Source organism: Mesoplodon bidens (assembly GCF_964165515.1).
Source record: "Mesoplodon bidens genome assembly, chromosome: 19".
Classification (NCBI taxonomy): domain Eukaryota; kingdom Metazoa; phylum Chordata; class Mammalia; order Artiodactyla; family Ziphiidae; genus Mesoplodon; species Mesoplodon bidens.
In genome coordinates this window covers 19122624-19150233 of record NC_138179.1, presented here as the reverse complement: position 1 = coordinate 19150233, position 27610 = coordinate 19122624, and the positions used below count along the sequence as shown (strand labels likewise).

Here is a 27610-nt window from a genome sequence, read left to right as displayed (position 1 = left end):
AAAAAAAAAAAAAAAAAGGAAAATCTGACCAGGAAAACAAAAGCCTGAAGCCTTTTCCTTACATCTTCTGGGCCCAGTATGCTACAAACAGAGGTTTTATTTAAATCTTTTGGAGTGAGACATCACTTGTCTGGAGTGTCTTTCCTTGTGCTGGCTTAAGCCAGGTGGTCTTGCTCCATGTGCTCTGTGTGCATCCCCTGTCAGAGTGCTGTCAGGTTTTATCAAGTTGTCTTGTTTAATTGCCCATCTTCTCTATTACCCTGTGACTTTGTAAAAAAACATGTGCCAAGATGGTTTTCTTTACTTGGACACTGGCACTGCATAGGTGCTTAATAAATTTTTGATGAATGACTAGGTTATACGGCTGTCTTCCTAAGAGATGAAAACTTTTGAACAAGTCAATGAATGAACAGAAAAATTGCAGTTCAGTCGGTCTTCTATCTAAACAGTAGTATTCCCAGAGCAGTCTTTGTGTGACTTGGGGAGGTACTCGCTGGGGACTGAACTTTTTCCCCAGGCTACTCATCCCCATACCTGGGGTAGTCTTAAAAGTACTATGTTTTTCCTGTGACCCCACTCCCGATCTACTGAATTTGGGCGCACTCTCTCTCTTTAGTTCAAACTGCCTAAGTGATTCTTACGCAGCCAGTTTGGGAGTAATGTCATCAAGCACAGTCTGAGGCAAGAGGTGGGTAGGCTGCTGGTCACGGGCCTGTCCCCTTTCTGCTCCTCGGTTCACTGTCTGGGAATTGAACCCAAAGAGATGATCTTTAGGCTCCTTCCCTTCCTAAAGTTTTGTGATATATAAAAACCCTTACACTTGGGTATTAGAAAATTATTTATTTTTCCTCATACTTGTAATTGTTGTCCATAATCTTTAAAATTTGTGTAAAATAGTATATTTGCTTTGTAAGTGCACGTAAATTTAAAATTCAAATAATATTACAAGACTTACAACAAAAAGTAAATTTGCTACCCCTCAGACCCACTCTGCAGACCACTTTCCACTCTTTGTTTACCTCTAAGTGATAATACTGCCATTTCTAGATTGATCAACTGTAGACATCGACTGCCTTTTTCCTAGGGTGGATTAGGAGTTGCCTCTTTGAGAGCTTTTTTTAAGGTACAGCCTAACTTACACCTCTTTCAAGTGAATAGTAGTGATGATTTTTTAAAGCATGTTAGGCTTTACTTTTTGGTTCGGGAATTGTCACTGCAGACTTGCTATACGAGGTGATGCAGTATTTAAAGTAGCTCGTTCAGTAGTTAGCGGTGTTTCCATTTCTGTTTTTACTTTTGTTCACCTCATCCTTCTGATAATGTCCTGTTGATTTGCCATGATTTTAATGAATCAATCTTAATTCCTAAGTCAGTAAAACATTTGAAACTCATTCTGCGTTTCATGACTCAAAAAAATGTTGTGTAAACAGTTATAATAGCTTAAACTATTTATCCAGTAATTACGTAATTGTGAAATGCAAAGAGGAGGGTGGAGGCAATGCTGACAGTTTTGAGTGCATGTGCAAGTTACAGTAGTTTCATTGAATTTTTACTACAGCACTGAGTAGTAGATTCCTGCCTGCCCCCCATCTTACATATAAAGAAACTGAAGCTCAGAGAAATGAATTGCCCATGGTCCCCATAGCTAGTTACTAACAGGATTTAGATCCCCATCGCGTGGACTCCAGAATCCACTACAGGTGTATATGAATTTTTTAAAAACTGTTTAATTGAAGCATAAGATACATGCAAAGAGCAAAGCATTAGTATAGAGCTCAGTGAATTACCAAAATAAAACAGGAATGTAACCATTACTAAGTTAAACAACAACAAAAAAGGATGTTACCAGCATCCCAGAGGGCACCCCTCATGTGCCCTCCCAATTACCACTCTCCGCCCATTCCTCCAAAGATAACCATTATCGCGACACCATAGATTCATTTTGCTACGAGTGTTAGCAGTTTTTGGAGATAATTTGAAGCTACTCCTAATTCATATGTCCTTTTACATTTTCTGTTACCACAGCTAGAAAATGAGTGCCAGTTTTTCTTTAAAGAGACCCATCAACTCCATTGCTTTCTCTACAGGAAGAGAAAAAGTATAAATTTTGTACAGTCACATGAATTTATTGCTTTGTGTTAAATGTGTCCCCGTTTTAGGTAAATAATTGCAATTTCTTGGCTCTTTAGTCCGAGTAACTATGAAGAACTCTTTAAAACCAGTGATTTGTCGCACCAGGGTAGAAGTGTAGACCTGAGTGCTACTGAAGGAGCTTTGTGTAAATGTAAATGCTAAGATTTGAAAAATATTGCAATAGGATCATTGTAAGTACTGTTTTCCTTTAGCCAATGTTTTTTAAAACAATATTTGGTTTAACAGTTAGTTGGCCAAATAATTGCAGTATTTTGAAAAAAAATTAGTTTTAGGAATTCTCACCTGATATGTAACTCATGAGCACAGTGATCATTTTAGCAGTTGTAAGCAAATTTTCATCTTGCAAGTGCCTTCTCCTTTATTTTCCTAAGAGTACTGATTTATACCTGAGATAGCCAGGTTTTTGACTCCAGGCATTTATTTAATGTGGATTCTCTAGATGAAGGGGAAAAAGTTCCCTACTGTATGTATGAAGAAGATAGGCTATTAGTATTTAAGTATTTAAACACATTTCTCTTTAAATATTTTTTTTATAATTATGAAAAGAGAACACATTTGTTGTAGAATACCTGAAATGTGCAGGAAAGTGCAAAGAAGAGAAAAATCTGCTGGTATTTTGTGGTATTTGTCTTTTTATTCCTCATATGTGAATGTTTTTAATAAAATTGGATTTATAAAATATGTTGTTTCACAGCCTCCTTTTTTCTGTTAATAATATTTATAATTTGAAAATGCATGGTTAGTATTACATACTTCTTTGAAAACATTAATAGTTACATAATAACTTCAAACTCATGTGTCACTTTATTTAACCATTCCTTTTTTTTTTTGCGGTACGCGGGCCCCTCACCACTGTGGCCTCTCCCGTTGCGGAGCACAGGCTCCGGACGCGCAGGCCCAGCGGCCACGGGTCACGGGCCCAGCCGCTCCGCGGCATGTGGGATCTTCCCGGACCGGGGCACGAACCCGCCTCCCCTGCATCGGCAGGCGGACTCCCAACCACCGCGCCACCAGGGAAGCCCCATTCCTTTGTTTTTTAAGTGGGAAGGTCAGTTTTTGAGTTGGGGTAGGGTTAGAGTCATGTGAGTGAACGGGAGACATCCAGGATTCATCCCACATTTCTTCTTCAGGTAACTAGGATAGATGCTGGTGTCATTTATTAATATAGGGACCCTACAAAGGAAGAGCAAATTTGCTCGAAGCTTTGTTTTGGGGATAGAGAATTTGACATGCCTGTGGGCCACTAGGGAGAAATGTCTGTCAGGCAGATGGATAGTTGAAGCGAAGAAGAGAGATCTACACTAGAGAGAGGGATCTACGGATCACTGGCACTAGATTTTGGTATCAACCACAGACCAAAGATCTGCTGCCTTGGGAGATCACACAGTGGAGAAGAGGGCCAAGGATAGACCCCCTGGGTAGTGTCAGTGGTCAGGGTTCGGAGGGATGCAGAGAAGCATGTGAAGGAGACAGCACCAGAGCTGGAGAGAAGGTGGCGTTGTGGTTGCTGAAAGAAGAGAAGAAAAGAGGGCTGGACAGTAGTGTCCTGAGTCATGTCACAGAGGGGTGGGAAGGAGACCCACTGGCAAGTGTCTATTGGGTTTGGCCGTTAGAAGGTCATCAGTGAGAGGAGTTTCAAGGGAGCAGTGGGGACAGAAGGAGGGAGTGGCAGAGGAATAGTGGGTGAGGACATGTGTGTGGTAGATAGAGCTGGAAGGGCGGAGGTGGGTCGGATGTGTGGAAGGAGAGGTTTGTTTTTACCACGTATAGACCTGGACAGCTTTATGTGCTGATGAGGAGGGCCCAGCTGAAAGAGATGGAAGTTGCTGGAGGAGGGGGGGTTGATGGTCACGCAGAGGACCAGAGGAGAGTGATGGGTTTGGAGCAGAGGTGGAGCGATTAAGCTTGGGTAGGAGGGAGATGGCCTCCCTGAGAAAGCGTGGGGTAGACGGGAGTAGTGGCTGGCACGGTGGGGCTCCGTGGCAGTAGCTCAGTTTTCTCAAGACACTGGCCAAGAATGCGGCAGATTGGGTGGGAGATGGGCTTGTGGGCGGTGTCAAGATTTGGAATATCTGTGGTGGGGAGTAGGGGGTGGATGGACCGAAGCCCAGAGAATGACCATAGCAGCACTGTGGTTCCCTAGATACGATGATTTATGCGTGGTTGCATGAATCCCCACCAAGGTTCCAGGTAAAGGAAGAGAGAAGTCTCTTGACTGCTTGCATCCTCAGGGGAGTCTTCCCTGATGTCCGAAGTTAAATTTCTTTATTATAGGTTCTCATAGCTCTGTTCTTTTCTTCTAGTACTCATTCGAGTTGTAGTTTTGCATTTGGTTGTTGGATTGTTATTTTAATTATAAAATTTTACTTTCCCCGGTAACTAAAAGCTCTGAGGAAAGATATGTCTGATTTTGCTTACCACTGCAGTGTCTGGCACCTCGTAGCTACTCGGTAAATGTTTGTTGAATTTAATGAATCAAATACAGTGGTTCTCAACCTTTTAAATCTGCCCCAGCACACCTGTGGAATATTACTTGCTTCCATCTGAACCGTTATTGACTGCCTTGAGGCTTCCTGAGGGAGGGCAGGTGTCAGGCAGTGTGGGGTAGTGGTTAATAGATCACAGGCCCTGGAATGAGAATGCCTGGGCTCATATCCCAGCCCCGCCTCTCACCAGCTTCGTGACCTTGGGCAAATTCTTAATCTGTGGCCCAGTGTCCTCATCTGAAAAGTGTGGCTAGTAATAGTACCTACCCCATGGGGTTGTCATGGATCTAGCATGAGAGTTCACGGAAAGCTTGTAGAGCAGTATGTGATGTGTAGAAGTTACTTATTACTACTAGTGGTTTGAAAAAGCCTCCCAAGTAATTTTGATAATCATTCCTGAGACTCCATATATTAAATATTGATCTTCAGGGAAACTGGGAAGAAATCCCTGGACTGTGATGGCACCCTGAAACAAAACCATTCTTGGTCTTGTAGGAGTATCAATAAGAAATAGTAGGAATGTCACGTGACTACAGTTGACCCTTGAACAACTCCAGGGGCTAGGAACACCTACATTCCGGCACGGTGGAAAATCTTCGTGTAATTTGTAGCCCTCCGTGACCTGGATTCCACCATATCTTCGGATTCAGCCAACTGTGGATGGTGTAGTACTGTATATATTTACTAATGAAACATACCTGTGTGTAAGTAGACCCACGCAGTTCAACCCCGTGTTCAAGGGTCAGCTGTAGTCATTTTGGTAGCCATCCTGGCTGCAGGATGAGGGATGAGTGGATGCTGTCTGCTTTACACCTGCTGTGGTAAACTTGATTTTTTGTCTCCCTTGCAGAGGAGGTGGCCAAGTTGGAGAAGCACTTGATGCTTCTCCGACAGGAGTATGTCAAGCTGCAGAAGAAATTGGCTGAGACAGAGAAGAGATGCACCCTTTTGGCTGCGCAGGCAAACAAGGAAAGCAGCAAAGAGTCCTTCATCAGCCGCCTGCTGACGATTGTGGCCGACCTCTACGAGCAGGAACAGTATAGGTAAGCTCCTGGCACTGGGCCAGTTTGGGGAAGCAAGCCCTTTTGCTTTATTCACAGGCTACATTGCAACTTCTCTCTTATTGACTTTCTTCCCAAGTTTATTTCTCTCTAATAGTTGACCAGCCTTTAGTCTCTGGAATGTAAGCCCCTTGAGGCAAGATTTTGTCTCTTGTTTGCTGCTTATATTCAGTACAGAGTATAGGAGCGATAGTGATAGCATCGCTGGTATAGATAGGAATTGGCTTACAGGTCCAGGGATTCAGAGGGGAGAGGTCACTTTCTCTTGAGCTGGTCAAAGAGGGCATCTTGGAACGAGTGGGTAGTGTAGCATGATGGTTGAGGGTGGACTTTGGAGCCACACAGCCTGTGTTAGAAGCTCAGCTGGCCACTTACTGGCTATGTGACCTGGAGCTATATGACATGCCTCAGCCTCCTAATCTGTAAAATGGGGATAATAATACGACTGTTTACCTTAGGGTTGTTGTGAGGATTAAATTAATAAAATACTGTTTAAGCATTTAGAACAACAGTCTAGCATATAGTAAGTGCTCAGTTTTTAATTGTTATTAAAACGATATTATTAAATGAGTTTTGAGGTAAATGTTAAAGGCTGAGTAGGATTTAATAGATAAAGACAGTGATATTACTAGTAGAGGGAGTGGCTGAGAATAGGCTCAAACATGGGAACATGTGGAGGATTTAGAGGACAGTGAGGGGCCTATTTTAGGGTACATGTCCATGTAAGGGAGCACTGGGAGAGGTGGGTAAGGTAGGGTGGATTGGGGATGCCAAGGTGAGGAATTTGGACTTGATCCTCTAGGAAGTGTGGAACAGTGTTTGAGTTATAGGACTATCATAATCGAAGTGGTGTTTTAGGCAGATTAGTCTGGTAACATCGTATAGATGAAATTATAAAGAGACAAGAGCAGCCATGATGTTGTAAGTAGTCCAGACCGGAAGTGATGAAGGACTGAGCTGGGATATGGATGTGGAAAAGAAACATGGACATGAATGTGTGTGGAAGGAAGGACTTGCCTACTAGGGAGAAGGATGATTGGATTAGATGATTAAGTAAAATTTTGAAATTATGACATTTAAAATAGATCAAAATCCAGAATTGCCATCTACCATCTTAATCATTTCTAAAAGAAAAGAAAAATTTAATACCAAAAAAATAGGAAGTACATACTCTGAGTAAAGGACAGGGCTTTCTTTACATCTAATGGATGTATCTACTTGTAAAATATAGTTCATTGTCTTTTTTTTTGTTTTCCCCCTCCTCTTTTTCCCATGGACAAGTGAAAACTTTGTTTACATTGGCCCCAGGAAGCCTGGCATTTCTATTACAGACATAGCTCTCCCACTGTCCAAGGCTCTTACCCTTCAGAATTCTCATAATTTACTTTCTGTAATATGTAACAGTTGATTGCATTCCTTGTTTAAGGATTTTTATTTAATTAATTAATTTTATTTAATTAATTAATTTTATTTAATTAATTAATTTTTGGCTGCATTGGGTCTTTGTTGCTGTGCACAGGCTTTCTCTAGTTGCAGCAAGGGGGCTGCTCTTCATTGGGGTGCGTGGGCTTCTCCTTGCAGTGGCTTCTCTTATGGAGCACGAGCTCTAGGTGCGCAGGCTTAGTAGTTGCGGCTCGTGGACTCTAGAGTGCAGGCTCAGTAGCTGTGGCGCACAGGCTTAGTTGCTCCACAGCATGTGGGATCTTCCCGGACCAGGGCTCGAACCTGTGTCCCCTGCATTGGCAGGCGGATTCTTAACCACTGCACCACCAGGGAAGTCCCTGATTGCATTCTTATACTGTAGTCCTTCTAGGAGACTGGGACTGAGACTGGGCAGTCTCCTCTTCTGGCCACTTTTTACCTGGTCGGCTATGGTATGATCCCATGGTTCTGGTGGGTCTCTCTTCCTCTTCTAAAACCTGTCCTTTATCAAAAGAAAGCTGAATACCTTTGTTATCTACAATTGATAATCAGATGAGGAATGGAGACTTCAAAGAGGACTTACCTTTTGAGATGGGATAAGTGAAACTGGAATATCAATTCCTGAAGCAGATGCTCTTTTACCAAGATAGGGGGGGAAAAATAAACTTTGTCCCATGAACATGCATTTTGTTGAATTTAAATAGTGTTTTTATGTGTATTTCAGTAATTGGAATAACTGAAGAGTCAGTGTTAAAATTTTTAAATTGAGCGATGTGGAAGAAATTGGTGCATTTCTTTTATTCTTAAGTTCAGGAGGAGGCTTTGGTCCCATAAGACAGTTAAAAATGATGGTTATATGTAGTTATTTACTACCATTCTTTTAGCAAACAAACTTATAACTTTTCCTGTTAAAGTGTTTGATTGAGACACTCTAGCAAGAAGCTCTTTATTTATGTTTCCTCTCCAGTTGTTAAATCCTAGCATCCATATTTTAAAAGGAAATGCCTTTAATTGACTAGGATGAAATTTTTAAAAAACTGCTAGCCTCCTAATTGTTTCTGCATAGAGTCCTCATAGACTTGACCTGTCCAATTTTACATTTTTGAATCATATTTTTAAAAATTATTATTATTAGAGATTAGTGAAATCCTTATACTTATTTCTCTTTGAGATGTTAAGACTACAAAAGAAAAAATTTTGACTTGACATTCATGAATAATAGTAGGAATTTTACAGAAACATTCATTTTTATAATTTTGTGGCTAAAGTCAGATTTGTGGCAGAAACAGTAAACAGTGACTGTTCATTTACATTATTAGAATTTAATATTTTACAAATAAATTTAGAGTGTAAAAATTATTTGTGCTTTGTTTTCATTATATTTTTTAAACCTAATCATAGGATATGATGTGAGACAGTTTTATCTTCCGTTTTAAATAGAATATCAATTTTATTTCTTCTTTATTAGTAGTGTTTTGTGTTAACAGTATTTTCTAATAGTTTGAAATAATAAGTACCCTATTACTCTTTTGATCTAACATAATTAGTTGCAATTAGTTGCAACTTGGTTAGTTCTTTAATAGAAGTAGAATTGATATGCTTACATAATTATAAAGTATGTTCTAGACAGTGCTTTTGTGGGGTAAAATGTGTTTGCATCAAGCGTTATATAGAAGCAGTATTCTGTTTGCATCTCCTTTTAAGTGGATGAGTCAATTCATGTAATAGTTTTTTCTCTCTCTCTCCTCCCTCCTTCCCTTTCTCTCTCTCCCTTTCTTTCTTTCTTTCCTTCCTTTTTTCTTTCTTTTCTTTCTTTCTTTCTCTCTCTCCCCCCTCCCTCTCCCCCTCCCTCTCTCCCTCCCTCCCTCCCCTTCCTCCCTCTCTCTCTCTCTCTCTCTCTATTTAGTTTCTAAAACCTTTCCAACCTAACAAATTATTTTCAATGGGAATATGAAAATAAAAAGACATGCAGATACAAGCGGGATGATGCTGATTCGTGCCTGTGGATTGCTGCCAGCGTTGCCATCTGGCACATGCTTGTGTCAGCCCAGTAGGTCACCCTTAGGTTTTTGTTAACTGCCCAGATGCTTTCCCACCTTGGCATTTGACATTTCAGAGTTAAAAATAAATAACTATTTGGAAAGCTCTTTTCATGTAGTGGTAAGTCATACATATGGAAACATGTTTGAAAAAAAGATTTCTCTCATCCCATTTCTTTATAAATGGTTGAGTAAAAAATGGCCAATAATAGGTCTGAATGCTTCTGGTGAGAACAGGAGTGTAGATATTGGGTTTCATATTCTTGACTGCTTTGTCAAAGCTAATTTGTTCATGGTTTTTGGTTTAACCTTGCTTGAGCATTAATATAGTGTGGAGCATTGCAGCACTGTAGTCTCAGAGCTGTCATCACAATCTTTAATCTTTCTGTCTCTCTCTCCTGATGATTAATCTTGATTTTTTTCCTTCATAAAACCTCTTCTACTCTTTATATGAATATTAATAATCCTATGTATTGATAACTTGTAGGTTCACCATGTTGTGGGTGACATTAGGGAATGTCTTTGAAAGCAGAACATCCCATGCGAACTAAAGCTAGAAGTTAGAAATAGAAAACGTGTCTAGCAACATATTGTAAATATGAGCCATCAGAATTCAGTGGTAGCATAGAGAAATAATTTTGCTGTGATTTTTTTTCTTTTGCAGATGTATGTTGATCAGTCAATACTCATATATTTATCAGCTGTGAATCCTAGCTATACCTAGTTATAATGACATTTTATATCTGTGGGTATTTTTCTTCATCAGTGATCTGAAGATAAAGGTTGGGGGCAGGCACATCAATGCTCACAAGTTTGTCCTGGCGGCCCGCAGTGACAGCTGGAGTCTGGCCAGTTTGTCTTCCACCGAGGAGCTGGACCTGTCAGGTGAGCCTCTGATGGGCTGGGGACTCAAAACTCCCAGCACAAGAGCACTTGGCAGAAGGTTATGGTGTGTAATTTTGAAATATTTGTGGTTTAATGAACGTAGAATACTTTTCTTGTAAATTGATGGCGACCATAAACTAGTTAAATAATTAGTGAATCAGTAGGTTGTACTTTGTGGACACTTCTGTGTCATATCTGGCTAATAAATCATAAATATTTGAGGATTTACAGTGTTCTTAGAATTTATAGAATACGAATATTTATCCAGAAACTCTTTTCATAGAGTAGTATGTTATAAATATGGGAGCATGTGTAGAGAAAAATTTTTCTTCCACTCTAAGAAAAAGTCCTGCTGCTGTTCAGTTGCTTAAAATTTAATCATAGCTGCCAAAAGTACTTTTCCTGGTCTATAAGAACTGAATTCAGAAGTAACATTTATTCCAAAGAATAAGAATATTCTTTCTTTAACATCAAAGGATGACCATCAGTCTTCAGGATTTGAATAAGTGCATTGAGCTGTTTAATGTTATTATTTAATTGTTTTATGCCACAGTATGTTGTGTATAATTTGGGTAAATATGGTGGTTAAGTTAAACTTAAAAACATCGTTTTCAAAAGTTGATTTCAAAATTGCATTTTCACTTAGTACTTGCCTAACAGCTGCTTAAAAAAAAATAAAAAGAGCAAATTTTGAATTTAATTCTGCTATTAATAATCAAGAGAATTATAACATGTGGTAAGGAGCATACCCAGGCATTAAGATATGAGTTACTTGCAGAAGTGATTGACTGTGTGGAAAGTCTGATTTATGTCTTTGTTCAAAAGTTTTGCCAATTCAGAAGGTACTATTTTCCATGTGTGGTGTTAGGAACACTGAGATGATTATAACACCATCCTTGCCATATGGAGCTCATACTCTGTTGGAGGAAATGGGCTGATATCAAATCATTTAAGGCCAGGGCTGTATATACAGTATATGATGGCTTTATGTCTAAGGTACAGAAGAGACTAACTTGGGCTGATAAGGAACGTGTCAGAGGTGGCCAACACCTGAGCAATGTTGCACAGGTTAAATAGGCATTTATCTCAAGAATTTAGGGGGTAAATTGTCTGATGCTTCTCCACTGTGAGTGAACTCTGTCTCATGATCATTTCTAGGATTTAACCTGAGGTCCATAATTCATAGCTGTAAACACACAAATATTCATACATGCATATACATGAGCATATGCATTCATGCCTATAACTAAAACATCTACTTGGGAAACTGTCTTTACTGGAAGGACACCAGTCCACATGATTGAAATCTGAGCAGTTTTTCTTTTTTAAAAGTAAAATCTTTTGAAGCCTTATATGTTTGACCCCATATAACACAATTATGGATAACTTTTAAAACCCATTGGATCATGAGGTGTTCTTCACAGTGCATGATAGGATCTTGATTACATGAACAGGTAGTTTTCAAAGACTAGTAGAGATAATAAAATATTGAAAATATTCAACTTTGTTAGAAAAATGTTTAGAATAAGTTATCACCTTTTGACACCTACAGTATCGAAAATTGATGACCCCAGTAGTTGTGAGGCTCATGAAACTGATATTCTTGCACATTGCCAGTCACATAATAAATGGGTGTGAAGGGTTTAGAAAGCAGTTAGACAGCTGAGCTATAAAATAGTCATACTTTTTTTTTTAACCTCATCATCTGACTTCTGTCAGATGGATTCTATTATAGGTAATTCAGACAGTGTAAATGTTTATCATGGTAAATGTAACTGTGAAATATTGCATACAACCAGAATGAGTGAATGGGAAAAATAAAATGTGACTGCTCCCCAGAACAAAGAAAATTACGTAAGAATACAGAAAATTGCATTAATGTATGAAAAGCTTAAACATTGAACTTAAAATTTTGCTTTTACTTTTTTAGTATGTTAGAACATTTAAGAGCTGCTTTAACACTATCTGTGACTATCTGACCACAAGATTGGATCACTGAGAAGCAGATTTTCTAGAGTTTAGGAAGGTATAATGTTAATGCCTTTAAATGTCCCTGAACATACCTCCTGCTGTAAATAATCAGCATGGTTTGATCCGGGCTACAAGGTTTGCTTTCAGGAGTGAGCGGCTGCAGAGTCAATGTTTCTGGTGGCTTTGGTAAATCAGGCATCTACTAAGATAGCTGTAGTGGAGCTTATGGTATCTTTTCTTTTTTTTTTTTTTTAAGGGTTTTAAAATTTTATTTATTTATTTTTGGCTGCGTTGGGTCTTGCTGCGTGTGGGCTTTCTCTAGTTGCGACGAGCGGGGGCTACTCTTCATTGCAGTGTGCAGGCTTCTCATTGCGGTGGCTTCTCTTGCTGCAGAGCACAGGCTCTAGGCGCCCGGGCTTCAGGGGTTGTGGCTCTCGGGCTCTGCAGCACACGCTCAGTAGTTGTAGTGCACAGGCTTAGTTGCTCCGCGGCATGTGGGATCTTCCCGGATCAGGGCTCGAACCTGTGTCCCCTGCATTGGCAGGCGGATTCCTAACCACTGCGCCACCAGGGAAGCCCATCTTTACTTTTCTTTATAAAGTTTATATTTGAAGCGTATCTTTGAAGGGTTCCAAGGAGGTGGTTGCATTTGTGGACCTGTTCATGTTTGTGTGTCTTGTGCAGAGTCCTGCTGAGTTGCCTGGGTGGGCCTGGGTGTGATTACCTAAATCTGGGCTTGCAGCAACTGAAACTGCCTAAGAATCCTGTTTGTTATACGATACCTGGAAGCACTACTGCCCATGGCTGCCTCTCCCCTGAGGGAGATTGGAAATAGGCTCTTGTAAACAAGTGTATAAATAGCATAAAAGCTGTGTTTTAAATGGTTGAACCTTTTCCACACTCATGAACTTAATAAAATCATTTTATGAATTTATTGGTGTTTTGTTTCTTCAGAATTAGTCCATTAATATCATAAATGCTGAGTGGCAGGCACTTTTTAAGGTACTAGGATTATAGCAGTGAACAAAATTAAATTCTTATTTGCATGGAACTTACATTCTTAGAGAGTGACATCCTAAGTCTCACATTTTCTTTGTAGGTTCTTGTGTAACTGATATTTCTTAAAATTCAAAATAAGCACAACTTTAATTCTATTAATTGTTATAAGAATTTTAGTACATGTTGATGAAGATACAGTAGGCATTATATACTAAGTGTTTAAAATGTATTTGGGTACATGAAAGTTTTCTTAAATCATACCTTGTTCAAAAAAGTAAAATATTGGGCTTCCCTGGTGGTGCAGTGGTTGAGAGTCCGCCTGCCGATACAGGGGGCATGGGTTCGTGCCCCGGTCTGGGAGGATCCTGCGTGCTGCGGAGCAGCTGGGCCTGTGCGTCCGGAGCCTGTGCTCCGCAACGGGAGAGGCCGCAGCGGTGAGAGGCCCGTGTACCACATGATGCAGTGACAAAGGCACAATCACTTCTGTAGGATTCTTGCCATAAATGCATGACCTCAATCTAATTATGGGAAAGCATCAAACTAACCCAAATTGAGGAGCATTCCACAGAATAACTGGCCAGTATTACTCAAATATGTTATGGTCATGAAAGACAAGATTAAGGAACTGTTAGAGATTGGAGGAGACTAAGGAGACATGATAATGCAATGCAGTGTGGTACCTCAGTTGGATTCTGGCCCATGAAAAGGACATTACTGGGATAATTGGCAAAGTTTGTAATTAGTTAATAGTATTGTATCGGTCCTAGTCACCTGGTTTTAATAATTGTGCTATAGTTATGTAAGATGCTAATATTAGGGGAAGATGGGTAGAGGGTATACGGGAATTCTACAACTGTTCTGTTAAGTCTGAAATTGTTTCAAAATATAAAGGTAAAAAGTATAAATTTGCTTTTTATTTATTGGTTATTTTAAGTATAAAGATGTTTATAAAGATACTGACTGATCAACTGGGAAGAGAAAGAATATAACTGTTAGCCCAACACAGTACAACAAATCTTGATGCCCAATATTTACTTCTTTATGAAGTAAAGCAGGTTGCTTCAGGCTAAATGGTTTGTTTATAGCCTCTCTATAGCACTTCAGTAATAGCAGCTGACACTGAACCATTCCAGTGCTGTAGAGTGGCTGTTTTGAAGCTAGAATTTCTTGCATGCTTCCTCCAGCAAAGATCTTATGGTTCCCTGGCATGAGAGTTTATGGTGAGTCATTCAGCTTTCCTGGAATGTGTCCTGTGTCCTGTCAAGCCATTCCAAAAACAGAAAGCATCCTCCTTCCCTCCTTTTCAGTCCAGTTAGGAAAACTACGCACCAAAGCACAGACCTGGGAGGTTGCACTGTGCAGTTCCAGGAGCATCGGGTCCCAGACTCTGTGCTCAGGCACACTAAGGTGCTCCAGCAAACTCACAGGGACAATGGTATCTGTTAGATACCATGTGAACTACTAGTTCTAGGTTGTTCAGTTTCAGTATTTTGAAGATATCCATGGTGGTTTAAAATATGTCCATAAATTATTTGTTATTCCTCCCTTCAAAGGAGGATCCTGATTCCATTCCTCTTAAGTATAGGCTGACTGAGCTTGTAATTGATAACATATTACTGCAGAGATAGGTTCTTTGAAGGCATTGTGACTTCTTCCTTGCTCTGTCCTTTGGATTGCTCACTTTGGAAGAAGTTAGCTGCTGTGTCATGAGGACACTCAAACAGCCTTGTGGCCTCCTGCTAACAGCTGAGACCCCTTCCCAGAGATTCTCTTAGAGCTTCAAATAATCTGTGTTATCTGTGGTCATGTCCCCTTACTCAACCCTAACATGGCTTTTGTGTTTTTCTCTCTCATCTCTGTTTATGCTAAATTTGTCTGTGTGTTGGTTTAAAATAGTCTGTTTTAATAATAATCATAGGAAATTTTTGTATAGCATTAACATGTGGTAGTTTACAGGTATTAACCCATTTATCTTTAGAATAACACTTTGAGGTAAGTACTATTGTTTATTCCCTCTTATAGATGAGGAATACATGGTCATCTACATATTGAGCAATATATGCTTCCATCTATTGGCTAGTTTAAATAAGGTTGCAGTGAATATTGGTGTACAAATCTCTCTTCAGGAGCCTGCTTTCAGTTTTCTTGGGTACATACCCAGAAGTGGAATTGCTGGATCATATAGTAGTTTTATTTTAAATTTCTGAGGAACTGTTTTCTATATGGTCTGCACCATTTTACATTTCCCCCAACAGTGCACAAGGGTTCCAGTTTCTCCACATCCTCACCAGTACTTGTTTACTGTGTTTTGTTTTGTTTTGATAGAGGCTAGTCTACCAGATGTGAAGTGGTAAAGACTTGTTCGTTATATTTAGTTTGCAGTAGTTTGCTGATAATGTATCTAGATATGATTTTCTTCTTGTTTAGGGTACTCTGATCTTGAATCTAAAAATTTAGGTCTGTCACCAAATTAGGAAAGGACCATCATTTCTTCATTATTTTTCTTCCTTGATCTCTTCTCTCTTTCTGGACTCCAGTGACACATATACTAGACCCTTTGTTACTATCCAACAGGTCTCTTTGAGGCTCTCTCTTTTTTATTTTTCTCCCAACCTTTTTTTTTTCTGTTCTTCAGATGGGATAAATTCTACTGATCTATCTTCAAGTTTACTGACTTCTTGCACTGCTGTTTTCATTCTGCTCTTGAGCCCACTGAGTATGTTTTTATTATACATATCATATTTTTCATTTCTATAATTTCTATTTGTTTCTTATAGTTCATATGCTGAAATTTTTTCTTTTAATTTCAAGTGTGTTTTCCTTTACCTCCTGGAGCATAGTTATACTAGATGTCTTCAAGTCTTTCATAAATTCCGTATCTGGGTCATCTTGACGTTAACATCTGTTGGTTATCTTTTCCCTTGAAAAATGGTCATATTTTCCAAATGTTTTTCTTTATCAAATGATTTTGAATTGTATCCTGGACATTGCCATTATGTTATGTAGACTTTGGTCCTGTGTCATCCTTTGGAAAATGCTAAGGCTCCTTAGGTGCAAACTGCAGCTTCTGTTTCACCTTCTGTGGGTGGTGGTTCAAATATCACTTCAGTTCTTAAAGCTGGGCTAGGACTATTCCACGCATCAGTGGCTTAGAGGTGAGCCTGAGGCCTATGTGGCTTCATACACAGAATTAGGAGATCTCCTTCTCTGGTTCTCTTCACTCTGGGACTCTCCCCTGACCCTTCAGCGCCCTGGGGGCTCCTTTTCCTGTTTCATCTGACCAGAAAGGTGGAGTTTTTATTGGAGTTTTAGGCATCCTCGTGATCACTACGGCAGTTTTCCTCCTGGACAGGTCTACCCTCAGGACAAAGCCATAAAGGGAAAAAAAACAATGGAGAAGCTCGTCCAGTGCAATTGCTTCTTCAAGGTTTGCCTCCCCCTACAATTCAGATGCTTTTGTTTACTTTCAGAATCTTCTGGTAGCTGTTTTTGGTACACTGTCTACAGTTTTTAGCTATAATCGGCTAAAATAGCATGGGTTGTCACACTGCCATAACAGAACTAGACCCTCTATCCTTTTATTCCTTTTTGACACTAGGATTATTTAGAAGTACGGTATGGGGTTTATTTTTATTTCCAAGAAGTTATATTTAAGGGTACATCCTTAAACTGACTAAAGAGAGTGTTTATACTGATAAAAGATGTAGTCTATGGGAATCCCCTGGTGGACCAGTGGTTAGGACTCGGCGCTTTCACTGCTGGGGCCTGGGTTCAATCCCTGGTTGGGGAACTAAGATCCTGCAAGTCCTGCCGTGTGGCAAAAAAAACAAAAAAGAGACAGTCTATCATGATTTTTAAATTTTATGAGCTAAAAACTTTTTGTAGAGTGGATGAAGAAAGAAATAGTTGAAAACTCAAAGACAAACCAGAGTCATAGTAGGAGATTCAAAACACCTTTCTCAGATTTGACAGATTGAATAGAGGATTTAAGTAACAAAATTAATTTCCTCAGTATGCTTCATTTAATGGTTACTTGTGTACAGAGAAGTTTATTCCCATTCTTTCCAAATGTCTTATAAAACATTTATTTAAAATCAGACCAAAAAAAAACCCAAAAACCAACTAGGTCACATAGAAAATTTCAAGTTTCCCAAAGCGTGACTATATGCATCGTGGACTACAGTGAAGTCGGAAGGTTGGGTGTTACCTTCTTTTCATCCTTGCAGTCACAGATTTTTACCAGCTTCTGCGCTGGGCCTGATGAGGGGGTGACGGCTTCTAGCAGCAGATATACCAGGCGAGTCATGGATGCAAACTGGTTTCACTTCTCAGAGTCTAATCTTTTTAAAGGTAACTTCTGGTTTATGGGGTCATCTGACTTTTATAGCCACTTGCTTACGTAGATTGGAAGCAGATAGACTGAATCACTTGCCTAAAAGTACACAGTTGGAAGCACATACCCTTCTGGTTCATTGTTCTCTGCTCACCTTATACCACGGGCTGCTTAGTCTGAGTCTCAAAATGGATCTATTCTCAGTTTATTTTGGAGATTAAGGGAAGAGTCAAGGCAGGAGTGGGAAAGTTTGGTGATCACTTGGATCTTATTTTATTTGAAATTTTGAGGGCTTCCAGGACGTCCCTGCTGATGTGGTTTTTAAGAAAACTAGATTTTGGTTTGTCAACCGTACAGGTCAAATTTATTTGTTTGGACAATTGGGGTAAGAGTTATTAAAGGAAACCAGCCAAATTTTAAAACAAAATTAATTAAAGAAACTACCACAGAGAAGATATTTGAGGGTTGTGGTGTTGGGGATGCTCTCATCATTAGGAATAAGCTATCTTTCCAAAATAAGGCTGTATGAGCCGAGTAGTGGTATACGGGCAGACCTCGGAGATATTGCTCGGAGATAAGGTTCAGTCCCAGACCACTGCCATAAAGAGCAAAAATTGTAACAAAGTGAGTCACATGAATTTTTTGTTTTCCCAGTGCATGTAAATGTTATGTTTACACATAGCCTATTAAGTGTGCATTGCCATTATGTCTAAAAAAACAATGTACATACCTTAATTTAAAAATACCTTATGGCTAAAAATTTCTAACCGTCATCTGATAACACAGGGTTACCATAAACCTTCAATTTGTGAAAAAACACTATCTGCAAAGTGTGATAAAGTGAAGTGTAATAAAATGAGGTCTGCCTGTACACAGTTTTGGCATTTTTGGTGACTCTGGACAAATTGCATGGCCTACATATTTTTTCTTTTCATTAAGAGACTACTGAGGCATTAAACCCAGTTTACAAAGCTAGCTTAGAATTTCACTGTTTCAAGATCTACTTTGTGTACCTTAGACAGCTTAGTTGAAGTACTTCTTCAAGTAAATTGTTTAAAGAAATCGAATTAGATTTTCATCTGATTTTAAAATGTTTTTCTCTCAAGACATTTAAAAAAGTATTATTACTACATCGGCAGGTAGGAGAGAAAAGAAAAAAAATAGACCTTAACCTAATCACTGTTAGCATTTTGATGCATTATTTTTCACTGTTTTTTTCCCCGCCAATTACACCTTTTTTTTTTTTTTTTCTCCTTTTACTATCTGGCTACTTAAGCGGGTGATGGTGAATTAATGTGGTTGCAAGTTAATCAGGGGCCTTCAGTTTCACTCACTTGACATTACTCTCTTCAACCCTCTCCTCCCCACTAGAGTTGGAAGAGAAGGGGTTAGTAAGAACCATTCAGTTGTTGCCTAATTACTAAGTTAATGGGATGTTCCTGTTCCACATTCCACCTTTCCTAGGTAATCAAGAATTGAGTATAGTTTCTTAAACCTTAGCAAGCGGGAAAAAAAAAAAAAAAAAAAGAAACCTTAGCAAGCATCAAAGTCACATGAAGGACTTGTTAAAACACAAATGCTGGGCCCCACTCTTATAGTTTTTGACTCAATAGATGAGGGTGGGCCTGAGAATAAGACTTTCTAACACGTTTCCAGATGGTGCTGATTCTGTTAGCCCAGGATCACAGTTGAGACCTATTGGTGTGTAGACCATGATTTTTTTTTTTTTTTTTTTTTTTTTTTTTTTTTTTGTGGTACGTGGGCCTCTCACCGTTGTGTCCTCTCCCGTTGCGGAGCACAGGCTCCGGACGCACAGGCCCAGTGGCCATGGCTCACGGGCCCAGCCGCTCCACGGCATGTGGGATCCTCCCAGACCGGGGCACGAACCAGTGTCCCCTGCATCGGCAGGCGGACTCTCAACCACTGCGCCACCAGGGAAGCCCGACCATGATTTTTTGAGTGATCCTCTGACCATCACTGACCTCCTTCTGATTAACCAAGAGTTGATTTTAGTTGAAATCATAATTTAGATATTTTACATTATGATTTTCATCTCAAGCATTTCCCCAAGTTGCTGTAAAGCATTTTAACTTAAAAAACTACACAAGTAATGCATGTTCATTAAATAAAAATCAGGGAGAAAAGAAGCTAAAAGAAAAATTAGTTACAAATTCCTCCAGGTCAATACTTTTAGTGTATGTCTTTCCAGTCTCTCAATAAATAGACAGACAGACAGATGGACAGTCTCTCTGTGGTCATACCACCCAGAATGTCTTCAGTTTTGTCTGATCTTGGAAGCTAAGTAGGGTCGGACTTGGTTAGTACTTGGATGGAAGACAGACACAAAACTATGTATGTGGTTGTGTGTGTGTGTGTATGTATGTGTATACACATATATACACAGACAAATATATCTAACAAAAAGTGAGATCATTTAATACATGTATTTTTAGTTATGTAGTTTTTTTACTTGCTGTGTAGTGAATATCTTTTTATGTTGAATATAGATCTAAATAATTTTAATTGATGCAACATTTTCCAGTTCATACTCTAATTTATTTAATTAGTTCTCTTAAGAGTTTTGCTCCAGTTTTTCATTATTAAAAATAATACTGGGGCCTCCCTGGTGGCGCAGTGGTTGAGAGTCCGCCTGCCGATGCAGGGGATACGGGTTCGTGCCCCGGTCTGGGAGGATCCCATATGCCGCGGAGCGGCTGGGCCCGTGAGCCATGGCCGCTGGGCCTGCGCATCCGGAGCCTGTGCTCCGCAACGGGAGAGGCCACAAGAGTGAGAGGCCCGCATACCGCAAAAAGAAAAAAAAAAATAATAATAATAATACTGCATTGACTACCTTATGTTTCTCTGTATTTGCTTAGTTATTTTCTTAGGATAATAATCTACATGTATGATTGCTGTGTCAAAGGTTATGCACTTCCCTGGCAGTCCAGTGGTTAAGACTCTGCTCTTCCACTGCAGCACAGCCAAAGGAAAAAAAAAAAAGTTATGCACTCCTAAGAATCTTTGCTAGTCTGAGAAACAAAAAAAGTATTCTAGTTTAAGTTTATATTTAGTTATCAGTAAGGTTTATTGGCCATTTTATTTATCTTTGTGAATTATCCTATTTATATCCATTGCTGATATTTCCATTGAGTGTCCATCTTCTCATTTTTATTTGTAAGATCTTTTTATTAGAATGTAAACTCTTTGCCATATGTTTAAAATAGTTTCCCCCAGTTTATTTGACTTATATCTTTAATAGGTTCATTTCCCCCACCTACTGCCCCGTGCCGAACTTTTAACACTTTTCTGGAGTCAGATGGTACCCAAAATGCTTAATTACCATTTTTTTTTTTTTTTTTTTTTTTGTGGTACGCGGGCCTCTCACTGTTGTGGCCTCTCCCGTTGCGGAGCACAGGCTCCGGATGCGCAGGCCCAGCGGCCATGGCTCACGGGCCCAGCCGCTCCGCGGCATATGGGATCCTCCCAGACCGGGGCACGAACCCGTATCCCCTGCATCGGCAGGCGGACTCTCAACCACTGCGCCACCAGGGAGGCCCCCTTAATTACCATTTTTAATGGCTGTGTGATATTTCTTTGAGTGGGGTCTACCAGAATTTAGTTTATTATCCTCAACTTTTAGGGGTCCTCAAGAAGGCCTGAGTATGTCATCTGTGCTTTGTTTTCAAAGTTTTTCTACTTCCTTTCTTTAACCAGATGCTAACCCTGAGGTGACCATGACAATGCTTCGCTGGATCTATACGGATGAGTTGGAGTTCAGAGAAGATGATGTGTTCCTGACTGAGCTGATGAAACTAGCTAATCGGTTTCAGCTACAGCTCCTTAGGGAGAGGCAAGTCACAGCAGATATATTCAAGCACCTCAGATGGTGGTGGCTGAGCTTTAATTATGCCAAGCTCTGGGAAAACAGCTGCTTCTGCTAATGTAAATAACTTTTGCAAGGTGTTCTTTTAAACGCAATAGTGGGGAGAGAATTTTATCTCCCTTGCTTTGTGTTATCTTGTAAGCTAAATTTTGCCAAAGCTTTTAGGTATTCTCTTTTCTTTCACTGGTTTATTACCTGAGATTACATAGCTGTGTGAACTGATGAACTGAATATGAAATAATATAATCCAATGTCCAACGCCTCAACTTTCCCTCCTATACCATTTCCTTTTGACATTTTATTCTACTTTCTGATATATCTACTTAGAAGGAGTTCTTGGTCATATTCTCTTGTTAGAAACACATTAATGACTAAATTAGTACATGAGAATCTGCCTCAGTAAGTTTCATAGTGTTTCTGAGGTCTCACTTCATTTGTTAACTGCTTTTTAGGTTCCAAGGAGATAGCCTCCTATGGTTTTTATATTGCATTTTCTCTGTTGCTCTCCCGAGTTGGCCTTTATAACAGCAGAAAACAAAACGTTCACCAGACGATATCAAGCAAAATGCCCTTTAGTTTTTGTTGGAGATATGGCCCTTGGTAGTCAGCTTGGTAGATGGAGCGTCTTTTTATGTCACTTAGTAATCTTTTGTATTCTGCATGCGTGAAGGAATGGCTTTTTTCCTGGGTGGGTGGAGAGGTAGTTTCAGCTATCAAGAGGCATCCCACTTGTTGTGTTGCCCTCAGTGAGTCAAGAGAGACCTTACTACTAGAGCTGCTTGTTCTGTTTTCATTATGAGGCTGATGTTTCCCCTGAGATGGCCCACTGTGCCCCACATGTGTCAAGTACACAGGTTGCTCCTGACTATCTGTGATTGATGTGGGCTTGAGTGCATTTTAATACCTAAATCCAATAAGTAAAAAAAAAAACCAAACAAGCAGGTCTAAGGTTTGTAGGTACATATAGTATTAGGTTAGCAAAGATAACTACTGTCAGGGCCTTTCTTTGGGTGAGTTTTTGAATCATCTGAGAGTGAAATGAGAATAATTTTAATTAGATTGAGTGTGATTTATATCTACTTTTTCCCCCCCAGATTTCCTGAGCTTTCTCCCATTGACCTTGTCAAACTTGCTTGTAAATTAAATTGCTTTGATAAAAGTGCCCTGTAGTTTGGAGTAGTTTAGATAATTGTAATCTGTGTAATGGATTCTTTAATTAGAATGTTTGTTGTTTATTGACTGATTAGGCTTCATAACTGTCAACATTACCAGATGCTCAATGTTGTATTGTTGGATGTGGGCATTAAGTTTATCTGTCATGGCTTTGTTAAGGGCTGGGATGGAAGAGACCCAGTAGCGGGTTCAACTGTTGGCTTTTGAAAGGTCACAGAGCGCCCACTGCTGTCTGCAGGAGAAATTACATATTTGAAATAGTAAGTGAAAGGGCCCCAACACAAATGTGTGTAGTTAAATGTGAAGCCGGTGTTGCTCATTTTTGTAATGTAGGGGGTCTTGGTGGTTTGGGAATGCTATCACCAGTTTGATGAAAAGGAAGTTTTGGGCATAAGCATTATCAGGAAAATACTCTTAAAAAAGGAGAGAATTAATGGCGTATGCTAACAACTGACAGTTTATATAATTTTTTCCTGATTATTAACTACATATTCAGTTCATGGTATTTAGAAAGTATAGAATGATATAAAGAAAAAAAGTAAATCGTCTGTAATTCAACCACTGTTAACCTTTTGTTGTTCATTCTTTCAGTAATTTTTCTGCCTTATGTTCACACACGGGATTGATAAAAAACTAGACAGGAGTTTGTGGGATGCTTGAGTATATGCTTGACTTTGTACTTTAAAAATTAGGTTTATCATTTTTGTGCATCTGTGTCCTTCTTGTACTCTAAAATTAAAAATGTGTATTAACAGCAACAAAATCCCTTTAGAGGAAAGTTAGTCTGCCTTGCTACTTTTCAAAGAGAAGATATGAACTGAGAATCTGAGTTTTTAGATATAATTACATGTTCTTCGGATGTGTAAATCATGTCAGTTACTATTTATAGGCTATCCAAATAGTGAATGGCACTCTGGGGATCCCAGCATTTAGTGAAAATGAAGTGTCTGCCAGTTGTAACAAAACATCTGTCTTCATGCAACATAGTTGAGTATCTTGATGTGGTGTATTTTGGCAGTAGTAAGGAGGGGAATAGAATTTTCAGGCTCTCAGCATTTGTCTGTAAAAATGCTTTGTAAAGTCAGTACTCCCTGAGATCACACCATGTTTTAGGACATTAGGATATTTGTCATTGTAAAAGTGGTAAAAGTTTCACATACCTGAAAAGAGGACTTTTCTCCTGGATTGCTCTGATTTCATAGCCTGGGTCAGAATAACTTCAAACATTGCTGTCAGTCTGCTAATAGTTTGGGGAAACTAGTGGTACAGACAGCAGAGGCTCAGAAATAGAACATTGTTATTCATTATTATAGTAACTTATTTAGATATTGTGACAATTTGATTTAGAAGTGCCCTGGGGGAGATGCTTCTTCACACCAAGCTGTGTAGCTTAAAAACAAAGCACTTAAGCACAGGTCTTGGAATAAAATGGGTGCCTGCATTTACTGCCAGATGGAGAAATGACTCCACGATTATTCTTGCTCCTAGCCTAAGGTCTCATTTGTGAGGTTTAGAAAGTTTGTTCCCCGTTCTTCCCAGGCCTTTCTCATGACTTTCTTCCTTTCCTCCCCCATCTCCCACTGCCCACTTGGTATCCAAACCTCACCTGTTAGAATTGGGAGTTATCCGCTAGCCAATCAGTTATTCTTATTTATAGTAGTACTGAAACCCATTCGTATTAGTTATTAAATTATGCAGCTTCCTTGAGAAGGACCTCAGCTTGCAAGCAAGCATACCTCCTGTGTACCTCAGACTGTGCAAGACTTACATAGTTTTCCTTTATCTTGGAAAACACACAGAGATCCCCTAAACCTCTGAGATAGAGTAATGTCTCACAGGGGAGGAGGTGGGGTCACAGGGAGCTTGTATAGTTTGGCCCCTCAAATTCCGTGGGCCTCAACTCAGGTCTTTCTTACCTCACGGTTCACTTTGCGTTCAGCACTGTATGCTGCCTGTGTGATCAGAGCGTGGTTTTTGTGGGAGCTGGGGACAGAAGCAGCGGTGGGGTGTCAGGGGATACCTGATGCCACGTTAGGCCTCTCGACTGCCCTTGGAGGTGAACCTGATTTGTAGGGAGATGCTCAGGCAAAGGAGATGGGAGGGCCATGTCACCTGCCTCCTTCCCCCGGGCCCTGTGCTGTGGAGACCCACCAAGGTTTCCAGGGATTCTGGGGCAGTGGAAGTGTGGGCCTTCCCAGTGCTACATCTTCTAGTCTAGGACATGCATGTGCCTGCTTTGTGCTACCAGAGGCCTACGTGCAGCCCTCTCTTCCCTGATGTAGTTGGGGCTCTTAGTGATTGTGAGAGTCTTGTTATTGTCGCTGTTGTTGTTGTCATGTTGTCACCAGGCTCTATGGGGCATCCGTTGTAGCCAGTTCTTCTCTGTCTGGTGTACTATAGTTTGACTCTTAACTCAATTGTTTCTATACATGATAGATTTTTAAAGTGGGCTTTCTAAAATCAGCTTTATTGAGTTATAATTCACATACCATATAGATCGCCGTTTGGGGAAGACTTTTAAGGAGATATTCATTTATTGAGGCATAGAGCCTCATATTTGAAGTGATTTCTAAGCCACACTGGTTGCATGATAGAGTTGTGCTAGTGGGAACTGCAAACATGTCCCATACAATTAAATATCAAAGGACTGAATTTGATGCATTGCATGTTTGATATTACAATTGCCTGTGTGGTATGATTACCAAGTTTCACGTGATTACTTTCAAGGCAGTTGGGGGGTTATGCTTAACATATTTATTTACAGATTATTTCAGTTCTGACCAGAATGAGCAATATAATAATGAAATTCTAGGACTTATAAAATATAGTACCTCAGCTACAATTCATTCGTAGCTGCTTTGCTTAAACCTTACACTTTAGTGCTATTGGACATGGCCAGGCAGTACACAGATGATTGCTTTGGTTAGTTTATGAATAAATTGGTCCTAATAATACCGTTGATCATTAAAATTGTCTCGTAGATGTGAGAAGGGTGTGATGTCCCTGGTGAATGTCAGGAACTGTATCCGCTTCTATCAGACTGCGGAGGAACTGAATGCCAGCACGCTGATGAACTACTGTGCAGAAATTATTGCAAGTCATTGGGTGAGTGTGAGACTGAGAGGTGTGGAAAAGCACCTTCACTGGAGGTCAGAAGACTGGGCCTTGGGACCTGCTTCCATAGAAAGATAGCTCTCTGGCCCCTCATTTCCTCTTATAACAAAATTGAAGGCTAAGTAGTCACATTAGATGATCTGTGAGATTCTTTTGGGCTCTAAAAGTCTCATAGTTCTGATTTCGCAGTAGAGGAGCAGAAGATAGCTCAGGTCAAGAAGCAGGCTTGGGACGGAGGGACACAGGCCTGCTTTACCCTCCACCGCAGGAGTGGCGGCTGAGCCCCGGGAGCGGGTGCTGCTGTAGGGCCAGCAGACCTGCCGTGCTCGTGCTTGGCAGCACCCCTTCCGGGCTTTCCCTGCCTTCTCATTGTGTGGAGGCCATTGTTAAATTTACGTAGGCCCTTCTTAGGTAGCTTTCATCATAAAGACAGGTTTTGCATTTCTTTGTTGTTGTCTGTTTTGCATTTTTCAGAAAATCATGGCTAGGGCTATGTTTATAACCTAGTTTCTGCAAATTGTTTGGTACTCAACAGCATTATGAGAAAAAGTGTCTTAAAGAACTGGATTTTAAAGAATTGAAACAGGAACGGTAACCTTTCTGCTAAAGTAGGTAGAAACTTAGAGATCTGCAGCAGTAGAGAGCGATGGTGACTCAGTGGACTGAATTGTTTGTGGAAGTTCTGATTAATTCTGTAACTGTCTCCTTTGTGGGGTTGAAGGGGAGGACTCTGTTCTCACGGGGAGGGCTCCTTGTGACTTCGTCCTTGTGGAGTGTCCGTGTTGCCTGTGCTTTACCGTCTCACCCAGAGGCAGGGCAGTGCTGTGGTGAAGACTCCTCGCTCAGCCGGTGGGCCTCTGGGCTCCAGATCCCGGCTTGGCCGTTCACTCATTGTGCGAGCTGGTCACGCTAATTAACCTGTTTATGCTTTACTTTCTTCATCTGTGAATGGGGATAATAATAGTACCTACCTCTTCGGGTTTTCATGAGGATTAAATGAGTTGGAAAATGTTAAGCCCTTTAACATAGGGCCAGACACATTCCAAGGGCTTCTTAAGAAATGTCAGTTGTCGTTATTGTTGATATGTTGAGTCTGTTCTGCTTTTCACTGTCTTTTTCATCCTTAGGATGACTTACGAAAGGAGGACTTCAGCAGCATGAGTGCTCAGTTGTTATACAAAATGATCAAGTCCAAGACTGAGTACCCATTACATAAAGCTATCAAAGTGGAGAGAGAAGATGTGGTCTTCCTTTATCTAATTGAAATGGATTCACAGGTACTATACCTTTTCCCCAAACTATACTTCTCTTGTTCTTCTCTGCAGTGCTCTTCACTTTCTCTGAGCCATTGCTGGCACAGTCTTTAATGTACATATTTCTACTAGTAGTTTGTCCAAAGCAGTCTGAGCTTTTCCTATCATGCTTTCCAGTATTCTTCCAGCCTCTGCCCATTGCCCACTTCCAAAGACACATCCACATTTTTAGATAGTTGTTACAGCAGTACTTAACTTCCAGGTACCAAAATCTGCTTTAGTTTTTCATTTGCTACTGTAAGAAATTACCACAAACCTAGTGGCTTAAAACAACACAAATTTATTATCGTATAGTTTTGTAGCTTGGAAGTCCAGTCCAGGCATCACCCATCTAGCAGTCAAGGTGTTGGCAGGCTGTGTTCCTTTCCGGAGGCTCTAGGGAAGCCTGCTTGTTTGGGTTGTTGGCAGAATTCAGTTCCTTGGGATTATAGGACCAACATCCCCATTTTCTTCTGGCTGTCGGCTGAGTCAGGGCCATTCTCAGCTTCTAGAGGCCACCACATTGCCTTAGCCCGTGGCCCCCTTCCTCTGTCTTCAAAGCCAATAGTGGCAAATCAAGTCTTTCTCGTGTCACAACTGTCTGACCTACTCTTCTGCTTCCCTCTTTCACTTTTAAGGACTCATGGGATTAGATAGATTGGACCCTCCTGGATAGTCCAGGGACACTCTCCCCATCTCAGGGTGCTTAACCGTGATCACATCTGCCAAGTGCCTTTCATTGTGTGAGGTGACATAGTCACAGGTTCGGGGGATCAGGATGTGGACATCTTTGGGGGC

At 40.2% G+C, this 27610-nt stretch overlaps 1 protein-coding gene across 1 annotated transcript in view; it reads left to right on the top strand.

Annotated features, from left to right (window-relative positions):
• ANKFY1 (ankyrin repeat and FYVE domain containing 1) overlaps window positions 1–27610 on the top strand; it is a 75048-nt gene that overhangs the window by 11322 nt on the left and 36116 nt on the right. The window contains exons 2-6 of the mRNA XM_081219637.1: window positions 5491–5683; window positions 9929–10047; window positions 21065–21200; window positions 25388–25511; window positions 26648–26797. Of these exons, the coding sequence (XP_081075763.1) occupies window positions 5491–5683; window positions 9929–10047; window positions 21065–21200; window positions 25388–25511; window positions 26648–26797 (722 nt within the window). The remainder of the gene's footprint in view (window positions 1–5490; window positions 5684–9928; window positions 10048–21064; window positions 21201–25387; window positions 25512–26647; window positions 26798–27610) is intronic.